The 14,556-nt window shown below is 44.6% G+C and overlaps 1 protein-coding gene across 13 annotated transcripts in view; it reads right to left on the reverse strand.

Moving 5' to 3' along the window:
• Positions 1-552: 552 nt before the first annotated feature.
• KIF1B (kinesin family member 1B) overlaps positions 553-14,556 on the reverse strand; it is a 148,685-nt gene continuing 134,681 nt past the window's right edge. For 11 of the 13 annotated variants that reach the window (XM_060141477.1, XM_060141483.1, XM_060141480.1 and 8 more), the window contains 10 exons: positions 13,797-13,930; positions 12,285-12,346; positions 10,734-10,879; positions 10,308-10,547; positions 9,110-9,181; positions 7,972-8,093; positions 6,317-6,466; positions 5,770-5,962; positions 5,444-5,562; positions 553-4,882 (listed from right to left, as the gene is read on the reverse strand). In XM_060141477.1, coding sequence (XP_059997460.1) covers positions 4,840-4,882; positions 5,444-5,562; positions 5,770-5,962; positions 6,317-6,466; positions 7,972-8,093; positions 9,110-9,181; positions 10,308-10,547; positions 10,734-10,879; positions 12,285-12,346; positions 13,797-13,930 — 1,281 coding nt within the window. In that variant the 3' untranslated portion in view covers positions 553-4,839. The remainder of the gene's footprint in view (positions 4,883-5,443; positions 5,563-5,769; positions 5,963-6,316; positions 6,467-7,971; positions 8,094-9,109; positions 9,182-10,307; positions 10,548-10,733; positions 10,880-12,284; positions 12,347-13,796; positions 13,931-14,556) is intronic. The other 2 variants (XM_060141476.1, XM_060141475.1) reach the window with 2 other exon arrangements.

The following is a 14,556-nucleotide window of genomic DNA, read 5'->3' on the forward strand; positions in this document are numbered from 1 at the left end:
TCCCTCATTGGAATGGGAGGGCCCCGGGTATAGGGCCTGCTCTGTTCGCTGCTGAATCATCAGAACCCAGCGCTTGCCGGGGACAGGTGGGCCCTCAGACATGCCCTGGACGAACTGCTGCTTTTTGCCCGAATGCCGCTTCCCTTCCCTGCTTCCATTTCTCCCCCAAATACCCAGGACAGTGGTCCCTTCTCATTCTCTGCTCACAACAGGAACTTGTTAAATTGACACAGTGAAAATTTCAACCCTCCATCACCCACCCTACAACAACACTACAGAATCATTGGTAGGTATATAAACAGAGGCTTTAGGAGAAAAAAAAGGCGAATCTTCCACCTAAAATAGCCACTTCCCTAACCGGGAGGAAAGTACTTTCTAAGAAACAGCATCACATTAGTTATAGAATAACTGCTGCTTTGCATTATCAGAAAGGAACATGTAGGTCATAGCATGGTGACATCTGTCCCAGAAGAGTAATGTCTTTGCAAATCAAGAAAAATATTTGTGTAAATACCTTTCAAAGGGTGTAGGAATAAACGCACATCAAGAGCCTTCTGATGCACTGGTTGTACCTTTATTATTTTTACCTCGTTCACTAATAGTTCCGTGATGCAAGGTTACCATACACAGTTAGGTAATGTCTGCATTGCACATCTAAGGCTATACAGCAAAAGAACCAGAATTAGTACAAATACAAGAACTATATTTACATTCTGTATACTCAGGCTCCGAACATCAGATAATATTTACATAATAAAACATGAAAATGAGAATCTGAAATTAATAATGTACATTGTTGCTAAATGTGCTCAACTCCTTCCCTGGGGAGAGATCAGTTTGCAAAGTCTTGGTTCAAAAAGGCCACTTATGCTTCATGGGTTTTGTGCATGAGGATGGTGACAAGGGACCTGAAGTCTCACTGGACAAGTACTTCAGAGCCACAAAGTCTAAGACGACTCACAAGAAGGCTGATGGATTCCTCGGGTGAACTGATGCCAGAATACGCAGCATGAAAAAAATTAACTTGAAGACATGAAAACAACACACGACGGCCAGGGTTTGGCAAGAGACCAACCTCAACTCGGACATTCCGTCTGAGCACAAGCCGTTTTGGCTGAATTTTTAATGTGAAATTTGTATCAACCCTAACTTCTTCCTTTAAATGACTAGAGGCTTTCCTAAGATTTTATGGGGCTCGAACACAGGTTTCATAAATGGCCTTTTGGAACACAACAGCAGCAGATCATCTCTCAGCTGATATCTCCATTTACTAAGGAAGCACAAATCAATACATTCCTGCTACACAGTCATGGTCTGGCCACACACTTGGGTGAATCATCACTAGCCACAGTGGACAGCTGCAGTGCACACGAGTTAGAGTCCTATTTAAATACATTCAGCAAACCTTCTGAGAGCAGCAGCAAAATTAGTCTCTTTCTTTTTAAAGAGCAGGTTAACAATCACATTTTAAAAAGGGAACCAAAAGGTAAAATGAAGGACCCAAGTCAAACAAGAAATGAACAAGCCCTGATACTGTCCAGGAGAACCCTAGTGGAACCCAGACGAGGGAATGCCAAGTACCAGCAGGTGCTACACGCTAGGTCATCCTTGCTTTTCCAGTTCAATGTGCAATTAATTATAGCTGTATATACAAATACCTTACAAAATTAAATATCCCTGTAAATTAGACAACAAGCAGCAGACAACAAAGTCTTTGCTTTGATATATGTGCCAGGAGAAGTCATTTTACTTTAGGTACCAAAAGATCTTCCACAATGGCTTCATTGATTCCTTCATCTTACAAGAGCTGAAAAATCTCACCCACAATTTGAGTAGTCGTAGTTGGGAAAAATCATTTCCCTCGACTTCCCTCACATTACCAAATCGTACTGGAATCCAAGTGCTCACCCAGCTGCCAAAAGCAGCCCTTCCCTGCGCTCGTGGCTGTGTGCGTGGGCTGGCGGACCCCGCAGAGCCTGGCCTGAGAGCTCAGTGACCCCCAGGCAGGCGCGGAGACAGGAGGCTGTGAGCACTGGTCTGGTGGAAGCTGTGAGGCCGTCTTTTGCTCTGGCGGGAGAAAGGAGGATGGGGGAGGGAGGGGAGGAGATGGCTACTCTAGCGCTCATTTCCCCTAAATTTGTATAAGTGTTCTTTCTTGCTTAATTATTATTTGCTCGTTTAAAGGTGTGCTTCAAGAAAAAAAAAAAAAAAGCAAACAAACCAACCCTTAAAAGGTGGTTTCCTTAAAGGTTTGAGTTCTTTCAACTTTCCTGACACTATGGCTTCCATGAAAGCCTCATAAATAATTCCTGCCATAAATTCTCTCTCAGAGCTTCAAAGTGGGGATGGACCTGCCTGGAAAGGGAACATCAATCCTGAAACTGCTCCAACTCCAATCTGAAAACAGACCCCTAGAGAAAGGGGCACCAGTGGGGGCTATGTACCGGGGAGCCGCAGCCAAGGCCCCCACTGCCTCACAAGGCCTTCTCACCTCGGCCTCTTGTAGTGTCTGACATTCCAAAGCAAAGACTTTCCAAGCCAGTTTTGTTTAAGTTAGGATAAAAAACATCTTACTGTATCACTTGATTCTATCTCCCTCGGCTCCCCCCGGCCTCCATTTGCCACAGACACGGGTCCTCCTATCAGACTCTGTAACAGCAGCAGCAGCCATGATTTAATTCGAAAAGTAACCTTCAAATCTCATCTTCGTTTCCCTGAAACTAGATTTAATTTCAGCCCAGGAAGCTGTCTCTAAGCACGGGCAGACCCTGGATTTGAGTGGACACTGGAAGGGCACATTGTGTCCATTAGACAAGAAACCTCTAACTACTTTAAAGTCTGAAGCACCATTTAGAAAACAAGTAACATTAGAGTTAGTGACCTATGTTTTAAGGAGAGGAAGAAAGTTAAAAAATCTACCATAGAATTTTTCTTGATCATTTTTCAGGTAAGGTCATAGCCTTTGATTTCTAGTCTTTCTTTTGTTAAGCTCTCCGTGACTCCCTTTTCCCCTCTTTGCAAAGCAATTATGATGAACGAAGCCAGGAGATGAGCCCCTCCAGGAAGGCAGAGGCAAGGGTCTGGGTGCTGGCGAGCCTGCCCAGCACCCATCCTGCTGAGCGCACGGGCCCTTCCCCTTTGCTACCTGAGAGTCAGCACCCTCGAGGCGGAGGACCCCCGGCGGAGGATCTCCACCAAGTGGCAGCAAGCAGATACCTTCCTGAACACCTGAAGGATGGATGGTCAGAGGTGTGAGCGAGGGCAGTAAAGGATGGTACAGAACAGCCCCACGTCAACTGGCAAAGCAACTGAAGTAACTGGAGGCCTTCTCTCCCATGTCATTCCTGTGACACTTACTGCAGCTGAAAGAGAAAGAGCATCTTCCACAATGGCCTCTGGAAGCAGGCGATCCTGTTCTGTCACAGAAGGAGGCTACCGGCAGTGAGCTCCTCCTTCCTCCTCTGGCAGTACTTCCACGCATGACGGAGATAACCAAGGAGGAGACAAATGACCAGGCCTGGGGCCAGGGTTCAGGTGGACCCTCTTCTCTGCCCGGCCAGGGTTCAGGTGGACCCTCTTCTCTGCCCCCAGGTGTCCTTTTGCTCTTAGTGGTGGCAGGAAGTCCGTTATAATTCTGGGGTCCAGAAAGCAAAGCCTGCCATGTTCACTTATCTATGAGCATAGGGAGACAAGCATCATTGAAAGTGTTTTCAATTTGACAAGGATCACTGAACATGACCTCTGGATTCAGAAGGAGACATCCAAGTTTACACTTAAGAGTTCGATTTCTTTGATCAAAGGGAGCTACAACAATCACAAGGTCACTACCTGGCATTATCATAATCATAATGATGACAAAGACCATCAAGTTCATCACCAGATAGTGAAACACTCCCTCCTTGTGGGATATTTGTATATGACATCATGGCACTAATTCCAAACTGTACCACTGTCATTACTAACTCCAAGAACAGAACTGAGACTCTGAGAGAAGAGGCTCCCTCCCAGTGGAGACAAACAGCTCACAGGGGCCCTGCTGTGAGGAACTACAAGCATCCCACTGACCCCCCACTGTCAGGCCCAAGTCCCACGGTCCTTTGAAATCCATCAGCGATAGCCTTGGCTCTTTCCTTCTTATAAGGTCAACAGCAGCCACTGTCCCAAACCTGCTGAAAAGGCTCTTCCACTAAATGAAAATTACATAACTATGTTCTAAATAAGCCCTAATTTCAGAGAATATACCTGTCCCATTTTTAAGCTCACTACAACCCTTTCCCTGAATGGAAAATGTAAGGATTAGTCATGGCAAAAAGAGACAGAAGGGGAAAAGGTTAAGTTTTTTCCTCTCAGGTTCTAAAAAAGACCAGATGTCTCTTCCTTTAGTCTCTAAGCCACCCAAGAAAAATTAAAATTATATCACAATGAAAAGAAAAAAGTATTATGTTGTCTTGAACAACAGACAGAGATATCCAAAGACAGAAGTACAGACATCAGAGGTGGTCATATGGGGACCTATCACACAAAAGGAAGCCAAAATTCACCAAAAAATAATTGGGAGATTCACTGGATCCCCTCTGGATTTTTGTTTTTTTGTTCGTTTTTCCCCCCCTTTTGTTAGGCCACATGCTTCTAACAAGATTCTCAGCACAGGAAAAAAGAAAAGAGTACAGAGCAATGGGGACGGGGGCCAGGAGCGACAGAAAAAGTGCTGGACGAGAAGGGACGAGCACTTAAGCCACAGGATCACACACAAGAATAACCATCAAGAATCACAAAGAGGAATGAGAGGTAACACTTTCTTTATCTCTCGGAAGGCGAGTGAGGGCGCTCGGCAGTCACCTAGTACTTCGGTTGGCTTAGGCATCTGCGGGACAGTTTTGACCTGTGGGCAGAAAAGGGATCAGAGGATCAGACAGACGGCAGGACTGGAAAACTGGATCTGGGGCTCTTGCCCTCGCAGGTATTCCTCCTCTGTGCTCCCCTCCTTGCATGTCCTCCCATCCTGCACCGCAGGCCCGGGTCTCTAAGCCCCTGAACAAAGAGGCCGGCCAGTGGTCCTCCTCACTCTGGGGACCCTGGGACACAAGCCCCTCACAGGATCTGAGGCTGGATCATATGGCCGAATATTGGGAGACCGTTAAGGTTCTCACAATCTTCCCTTTACTCGGTCCCACAGACCCCAGCTGTAGACCCCTTAAGAATAAAAAGTCAAAGCAGGAGATTAACTGGGTACAAATGTGACCAGAGTCTCTTTAGCCATTCGGGACACCAGATGCCACCTTATGAGAAGCTGAGGCCTCATCGCCACCTTACAACCACACTTACACTCCTGTCCTTCCTCTATTTTAAACTTGTTTGCAACAAGACTTCCTTTTCTGTTTATGTTGACGTCCCTGGGACCAAAAACCAAGGAGAGGAAGCAAACACGGGAACAACTTCTTACCGTATTGTGCCAGCAAGGAGTGGGTTAAAGGCGTATAACCAGTCGTTCATGTCTTTGTCATTGAGAGCCTGCAAAAGGACCCCACGGTGCTTTGTGCATACGGCAAAGGTGTTCGGTGTCTGAAAGAGACACAGGAAGATGAGAAAGTTACTATGGATACTGGACAATGGGGACCACCAGCCATATTCAGCGGGCACACGGCCCTTCACACTGAAGGTTCAGAGACACCAAATACAAAAGAGAGATTCCACACCACACGACGGAGTTCAGAACTCAACAGGGAAGGCTCTGCGTGGCAATGAAAAGCAAGAGAGGGCAGGACTGACCTTCACCATGGCCTGCTGGTCCTCACTGTATTCCACCTGCGCTGTGGACAAGTTAATGATGCCACGCTCCACCGGGTCTTTGTCACTGTTATAGATGAAGACATAGGGGCGACGGACCACGACAAAATGTTTAGCCCAGTTGCTGGAAAGTGGCTCCTTGAAATGCAGATATCCTTTCTTAGAGACCACTGAGCTGAAAAGGACAGTACAAGAGAGGTTAGTTTCTCACAAAAATAAAGTGATCATGAGGCGAGGGCCATCAAAACAGACCCAGGCCAAGTCCCTAGGCTGAACGAAACAGGCAAATGACCTACTTGGTCTAGAATCTTATCTGCTGAAGAAATGCAGCGAAAGAGCACAAAGCACCACCACCACATGCTGTGCCGGGTGGCGGTGATACACCTGGAGTGGAAACCCAACCAGCACTCTTTCACCCTGATTCCATTTGCATTAGACTGTAATGCAGACGTCATGTAGAAGAGCTGAAAGTAAATTCCTGCTAATTTGTCTTTTAATACCTGGCATCCCTGTTCAACATAGTACTCACCCTGGTCTAATTTCTTCAATATCTGGAACAAGATTGAGAAATTCATTTTTTCCTGCTCGGGCCAAGTAGGGCGTTTCCACAGTTGGGACAATCTGAAACTGTTCAAATTCTGGGCAGGGACTAGAGGCCTGGGAATTGGCTTCTGGGGTCCTTGAAAAGAGAGAGGTTAGGAAGAAAGGGGGTAACAGGTGCTTCAGTAAGGTCAATACACAACCGTCTCACCAGGAGGAACAATGCCTCTCCCTGAACACCAGGGATCTTGCAAACATCAGTTCCAGAGAGCTTGGCTAAGAAGACAAAGCTGGCGTCCGAAACGTAATCCCAAATTCACCTGGTGTCATCCTCCGGCAGTTACAAAGGAAACTCATCACTGATGACCACCAAGTCACTCAGTCTCTCTTCCTACCCTGACGCCCTCTCAACAGAAGGGTACTGAATATGAACGCCATTCCTCTATATGTTTCTATTTAGTCTCAAGGCCATACCTAGGGCGCCACCTAGGGCAGTGGTTCTCAAAGTGAGGTCCCTGATCAGCAGCATCAACTTCATCTGAAAACTTGCTGGAAATTCAAATTCTCAGGCTCCAACTCAGACATACAGAATTAGAAACTCTGAATGGGGTTCAGCCACCTGGGCTTTAACAAGCCTCCCAGGTGATGCTGATGCCACTGAAGTCTGAGGACCACTGCCTGAGGGGCTGGCAGAGCGAGCAAACACATGGGAAGAACCTGGGCCCCTGAACGGCTGTCTGGAGCAGAGCTGCTCCACCAGAGCTGCTCCACCAACCAGCTGCTCCACCAACCAGGACTGATGTGAGAACTGATGTGAACCAGCTCTGAACTGATGTGAGAGAGATAATCCCCCACGCTCTGTATTGTTATCTTTGTAGAGCAGCTTAGTCTAATTAATTGCATTTCACCAATTCCAAAAAGCCCATTTTTCTCAAACTTTACCATTTCTCGAATTGGGATGCATCTTGTAATTGATGGCATGTCACATTTTAGTTGGCATTGCTTTTTCTTTTAGTGGCATATAAAAATAATGTCTTAGAGTTGATGGCATCCCAAATTCAGTTAAATTACCTGGTTGTGTTATTTTCTCCAGCCCACTGCCTCAGTGTTGATACAGGAAGATAGACAGCTGGATGATAACCAGGTGGGTTGTGACAGGTGAGCATAATGAATGGAGACAGGGCAAAGGAGACTGATGGCGCACTGCACAGCAGTGATTCTAATGATGAATTCGTGGAATCATTCATGGACTTCATCTCTATTCTTCTTACCTATATGCTTTCTTGTGTCATTAAAATATTTTTTCCAAAGTAGTTTCAAAATATTTTTCCCAGGATGGGGCTTCCTGTGTCTGATTTGACTGGGGAGACAATCAGGGGTGTGAATACAAGAACAAATCACGCAAAAGGGGACGAAGAAGAGGAGTCAGTGACTTGATGCAGAAAGTTAGTAAAACGTATGACGTTAAGAGACGTCAGCAGCATCTTCCCAGTCACTGTGACATCCAGAAAAGGCTCCCACATGTTTCCCAAGGCTGCCTAGGGGGACGGTGCTGCCCTCGGTTGAGAACCACTGAGCTAGCGGAAGGTTGGCATTTCCCTTGGTTCTTACATTAGCTTTTGTCAGTGAAATCTGGGTACTTACTTCTGATCCAAAGAGTTGCCCCTAGCATCTATCAAAGAGGGGCAGGTGGAGGAGGGAGTGAGGGTAGCACTGCTAAAACTGGACACAGAGGGATCCCGTCCGACTGGAGAGATATCAGACAACTGGAAGAAAACAGAACACAGCAAGTGAGATTCAGATGAACAAAACCACCTCTGCAGTAAGAAGCTTTGACAGCCAGTGACCTCATGTTCATAAATCCTCTTCTGTTTCAGGTCATTCAAGAAAACAATCCTTACGAATATTTTATGGCCAAAGTGTCAGAATAGGAATCAAGACATTTATAAAAGAGGCAAGGCTAGCTTTTTATATTTATAAAATATGTTTATATTTTATATTGCTACAGCTTCCTGCATTAACTAAATGACCCTATCTATATGTGCCGAGAACTAAGAACAACAGGCACTGTTCTAAGAATATGGCAGAGGCCCTGCCCTCCTGGAGCTTACACTTTAAGTGGAGAAGGCAGATAATAAACCAATCAACAAACACTTTAAGAAGTGTCAGGCAGGGATCAGTGCTACAGCAAAAAGTAAAGCAGAGAAGCAGGTTAAAAGGTTTCAGAGAGCTGCTGGCCTTACATAGGGTGGTTAAGGAAATCCGCTCCAAGGAGGCAACATCTGAGCAGAAAAATGAAATAAAGAAGTGAATCATGGGACTATCTGGAAGGTTATACTGGGAAAATGCACAGCCACTGTACACAACCTCAAGGCGGAAAGCTTGGAGTGTCTAGGGAATAGCAAAAAAGGTGAAGATGACCAGAACAGAGTGAATGATGCAGAAATTCTTTAAAGTGTTCACCTCACTCTTTGTTGAAGGCAACAAAATTTCATGCCACCAAGAACCTCAGGACTTCTTGTGCCTTGCCATATAATAATATATCACCCCCTGCAGAATACTCTTCTCCAAGGGATTCAGGGAAAAGCCCAAATGTTTCCCATCTCATAATTACTCTAAGAGACACAGAAGAATACTTCTATCTTCAGAAGTCAGTGTTCTGACTGAAAAATTAAATAAACGAAAGAGCGGATATGTCATACATCCTCACATGTAATGTTCTGCCCATCTCAAGCCACCTAAAAGCAGCAAAGCCTGAGGACAGGAAGTGAGAGCTGCTCACCTTGCAGCCACTGATGCTGCCGTGCACCTGGCCGAATTCTCGGTTGAAAGTGTGGGTGAGAAGTTGCAGGCACTAGGGAAGAGAGAGGGAAGAGTAAGTTTCAATGGTTAAACAAAGCCCGGGATTAAAGCAGGAAGGGAAATAACATGCCTACGACTCACAGTGGAGCTCAGGTGCTGCTCAAATAGCTCTAGAAATTAACTGAGTACATAGCAAGAGAAACCTGGTACATGCCTAACAAAGACAATAAAATGAGTGGATAAAAAGCCATTCTCATGACTACAAAAGTGAATTACCGTAAACACTATAGTTTAAAGCGCTTAAGAATGCGACAGCATCCCTTTCATTCTCCATTTGCCCTGGTACTAAAAGGCATGGAGGTTTCTGGATGGACATACGTTCCCAAATCAACTAGACGACCATTCGATTATTGAAAAGAACACAAAATCCCTCTTATTTCTATATTCCATTGTCAGCCAGTTGCCCAGACCCACATGCCTGGTGGTCACCCTCAACAACCTCTCTGCCCTCTCCTGCTGTTATCCAGGCAACAAGGAATGCGGATTCTACCTTCCAAACGTCTCTCCCGTGATTCCTCTTCATCCCACCCACCCCCGCCATAGTTAAAAACTTTACCGTTTCTCATCTGGATTACTGAAATAAAGAATTCTTTCTGCCTCTAGCCTGTCTCTTCACCACAAGTCCATCCTCTTTACTGCTGCCAGAGAAATCTTCCTAAAACAAATACCTGTTTGAAACATTTCCAAGTCACTCCCGGGATATTCTGGACGCTTTAGTCCAGCACATAGGCTCTTCGTGATCTGGCCCTGCCCTATCTCTCCAACTCCATCTCCTGTCCCTCTCCTGCACGGATTCCCTCACAATGATCATGCAGGACGCCGCTGGCTCTCTCCTGCGCATCCTTCCAAGGTCAGTCCACGAGTACCCTCCTGGGCAGGCCTCTCCTCCGGCTCCCACAGCATTCTCGACCAAACCTCTATTGTAAGCTTGTCACCCCCTCGCCTGTCAACTTATTAAGGGTAGAAGTTAAGTCTCATTTACTTCTATATTCACAGTGTGAGCACAGGTCTTGAACAGAGGCCCTCAAAGAAAGATGAAAATGCAAGTGAAAAAAACAGAAACACCAGCTCACGGAGCCTCACGGGGGAAAATGCTCAGCAGAGGCAGGGAGCCACACCTTGGTAGCCAGCTCTTTCTCTCGATCCACCAGGCTTTCAATGTCTGTGGAGTCGTAGCCACTGCTCTCACTGGGTGTGATGGCACTTTCAAAGGTGGTGGTTGAGATCTGAGAGGAGATGCTGGTGGAGGTGCTGAGGGTCCCACTGCTGAGGCTGGGGGACAACGAGTCGCTCAGGGATGTGGGGATGCTGTCACCAAGTCTCTCACGGAGCAGCAGGAAGTGGCGGGTTTTCTCCACCTAAGAAGATCAACACTACAGCCTCAGCAAACACAAAGCTCATCAAGATCTTAATAAGCAAAATATTATGCCTCCATCATGATCGAAAACTGCAAAGCCAGGATCACAGACAGGAGGTGAGTGTAAGACTGATGCTGTGGGAATCTTGCCCGAGAGTTCACCTGTGCACCCCGTGCCCCAGCGTACCTCGTGCAGGAGCTCCAGCTTCTCCAAGTCCCACTGGTGCTCAAGGATGAGGCTGTCTCCACGAGGCCGCCAGCCTGCTAAGTTCTCTTCTCCCCGCACATATGCCACTGATGTATCCAAGATTTTCCTTCTCCTCCTCTGCATGCCTGAGATAAGAGGAAACAACTCGTTTTTCCAGAAAAACATCCAATTCCAATTTTAGCTCAAAATGACTTAATAATTCACATTATATGGCACACTGAGACAGTTTAGTCTCAAGATACATGGGATTTTGATTATTAATAAAAATTTATCCCTTTTGCCCCAAAGCAACTCTCTAAACTTCTTTTAAAAACTGAGTTTTATATTCTTTAATAATTATGAAGCTAGTAATGCCTCTTGAGAAAATGCTAGTTTTTTTTGTTGTTGTTGTTGTGGGTTTTTTTGCGGTACATGGGCCTCTCACTGCTGTGGCCTCTCCCGTTGCGGAGCACAGGCTCCGGACGCGCAGGCTCAGTGGCCATGGCTCATGGGCCCAGCCGCTCCGCGGCATGTGGGATCCTCCCGGACCGGGGCACGAACCCGTGTCCCCTGCATTGGCAGGTGGGCTCTCAACCACTGTGCCACCAGGGAAGCCCCAATGCTAGTTATTACGTTAAGTGAAAATACAGAGATTAAATAGCCTGTACGCTATTGTTCTAAATATATAAAAATACATTCATGGGAAAAAAGTGGGAAAGATGTGAGCTACCTCACATTTGGTAGCTCAGTTAAGATGGTAGATGACAGACTGGTTTAGCCTCCATTATTTCCCAATAATTTTAAAAAATATTATGCTGGTTTCACATACAAGAGACATGAATTTATGTTAATTAAAAAATTTCTGAAGGAACTATCTAGACACTATAATTAGCTGCTATTGGGACTTGGATTCATACTCAAAGTTGTCTTTTTTTATCTCAATCTTACCTGTGGGCCTTGGCCTCTTTTCCACATATGTTCTCTAAACCGACTCAAATTTACATTAAATGTTTTTAAAAACCCTGATTTGTGTCCACGTTCCAGTTTACAAACATGGCAACATAGAGTGCTGTTGAAGGCCACCAAACTGGAGGAACAACAGCAGTTCAAGGAGACATTAAAAAGGACACAGAACAAGTTCAACTTGATAATTTGTCTTTCTAGAGCATAGGAAGTTCAAATTCTAGGTTGACAGCACCTGTAAAGTTATACTGTCAAGTTATCTTTGGGGTTAAGGTTGAGAGGGAAATGGTTCTGAAGTTTTCCAAGCCAAATTCACTCTAACACGCTTGAATGTGTTATAGTATTCCACAGCCCAGCAACATTTTGTCCCATACAGCTTTTATAACTGTATTGCATGTCATAAACCAAACAGTGCTGCAACTCAGAAAAAGGAAACTCCCACCACCACCACCACCAAAGTGGCTTGTAAAATATAACTGGCTTCTCAAAAATGTATATCTATCCTACAGGGGTGGGGTAGATTTTTGATATAATGTACTCCAGTCAAATGCAAAGGTAACTATCACTTTCCTGATCCATAGAGCTTACCTGGACTACCTGTGTCTGCCATCTTGCATAAACTGAGTTCATAAATTCCAGTGACTCGATTTCTATTTGAATTAAAACAAATAAACAACTGCTTAATTTCATATAGCACAAAACCAGGAAAATCTCAATTCTCTCTGCTTAAAACACTGTCTCCTCCACTGGGTCTGCAATCCACCCTCAAATATAATTACAGACATTTCTTATCAGTCACTGTTCTTTTCCTGTTCTGAGCTTAAGAATAAAACTGAATGATAGACCCAGAAATCCCACTACTGGGCATATACCCTGAGAAAACCACAATTCAAAAAGAGTCATGTACCAAAATGTTCATTGCAGCTCTATTTACAATAGCCCAGAGATGGAAACAACCTAAGTGCCCATCATCGGATGAATGGATAAAGAAGATGTGGCACATATATACAATGGAATATTACTCAGCCATAAAAAGAAACGAAATTGAGCTATTTGTAATGAGGTGGATAGACCTAGAGTCTCTCATACAGAGTGAAGTAAGTCAGAAAGAGAGAGACAAATACCGTACGCTAACACAAATATATGGAATTTAAGAAAAATAAATGTCATGAAGAACCTAGGGCTAAGACAGGAATAAAGACACAGACCTACTAGAGAATGGACTTGAGGATATGGGGAGGGGGAAGGGTAAGCTGTGACAAAGCGAGAGAGAGCCATGGACATATATACGCTACCAAACGTAAGGTAGATAGCTAGTGGGAAGCAGCCGCATAGCACAGGGAGATCAGCTCAGTGCTTTGTGATCGCCTGGAGGGGTGGGATTGGGAGGGAGGGAGGCGCAAGAGGGAAGAGATATGGGAACATATGTATATATATAACTGATTCATTTTGTTGTGAAGCAGAAACTAACACACCATTGTAAAGCTATTATACTCCAATAAAGATGTAAAAAAAAAAAAGAAATTAGGAGTCACATATAAAAAATAAACTGAATGATAAACTAGAAGGTTTATAATAGAAATGTGAAGATTAAAATTTTGCCTTTTCTTACCACAAGAAAGAAGAGATGAGGGGGGAAAGGTCTGATTAGAATGAAATGATAAACATCAGTTTCTGGGGGGTGTGGTTAAGAAGGGGACTGACTCTTCTACTGTTTTAGTGATACTTAATTTTTAAGCCGGGTAGTGATGCACAGGTAGTCACTGTGTTATTCTTCATGTACATTCATATATCTTAAACATGAATAAATCTTAAAAAGGATAAAATCCCAATGGTATGGTAAGCTGTTAGAAATAATAATAATGACATTTAAAAAGAACATTTAGTCCCTACAAAATTTTCTGAGAAGTGTTCACAATGGAACATTCCTTCCTTCCCTCATTAACTCATCTGTTTATCAATATTTTATTAAATGCCAACATTCAAGTCACTGCACTCTGGTTTATAGGTTGTGAACTAACCCTGAAAACAGCAGCTAGAAGACTGCTGATTCTGTACAGGGTACACCAACTAGAAGCTAAACTTGTCTCAAAAACTTACGAGTCTGGTGACTTTGAATAGCCGCTGCCAAAGAGGCTGCGCAGTGAGCGTGGCGGCGAGATCTTGGCATCCCGGGAATAGAAGACCATGCACACATCCTTGGTGATGACAGCTGGCTGGATACAATGATCCAGCTGAAAGCAAACAGGAGTGGGCTCCGATTAAACACAGACAGAGCATCTGTGACCACAGTCTGGGCACTACTGTATTGGGAAAGCTGCTCCCAGATGTGGGGGGTGGAGGATTTCAGCTCTACTGATGATTTCAACAGCACATCAGAAGATAATACGTGCAAGGTCAGGTGGTGTTGCTTGCAGATGCATTTATGTTTTTCAAAGTTTTTTTTCTGTAATAACGGCTAATATTTATTACTTGTTATATGCCAAGCACTGTTTGTTCTAAATCCTTTTCTGTGACCTCTCAACAACTTTCTGAGATAAATGCTATTATTATTACCCCTGTTTAAAAGACAAGGAAATTGAGGCACAGAGAGATGAAGTCACTTGTCCAAGGACATGAAGGCAGTAAGTGGCAGCACAGGGACTTGAACTCAGATAGGCTAGTTCCAGGGTCTGTGCTGTTAACCACTACTAGGCTCTGCCCACAACTACGAAGACAAGAGGTGGTATTCTTAAAATCATACATTCTTTGAAGAATGGGAATTGGGCTGCTAAAGCTGTAATAAAAGTTATGTGACTTTCTGATTAACTAGAGACCAGGAACAGAAGTTAATATAACCAAAACAGTTAGCAAAGTACAA

The sequence above is a fragment of the Lagenorhynchus albirostris genome, chromosome 2 (assembly GCF_949774975.1).
Source record: "Lagenorhynchus albirostris chromosome 2, mLagAlb1.1, whole genome shotgun sequence".
NCBI lineage: Eukaryota > Metazoa > Chordata > Mammalia > Artiodactyla > Delphinidae > Lagenorhynchus > Lagenorhynchus albirostris.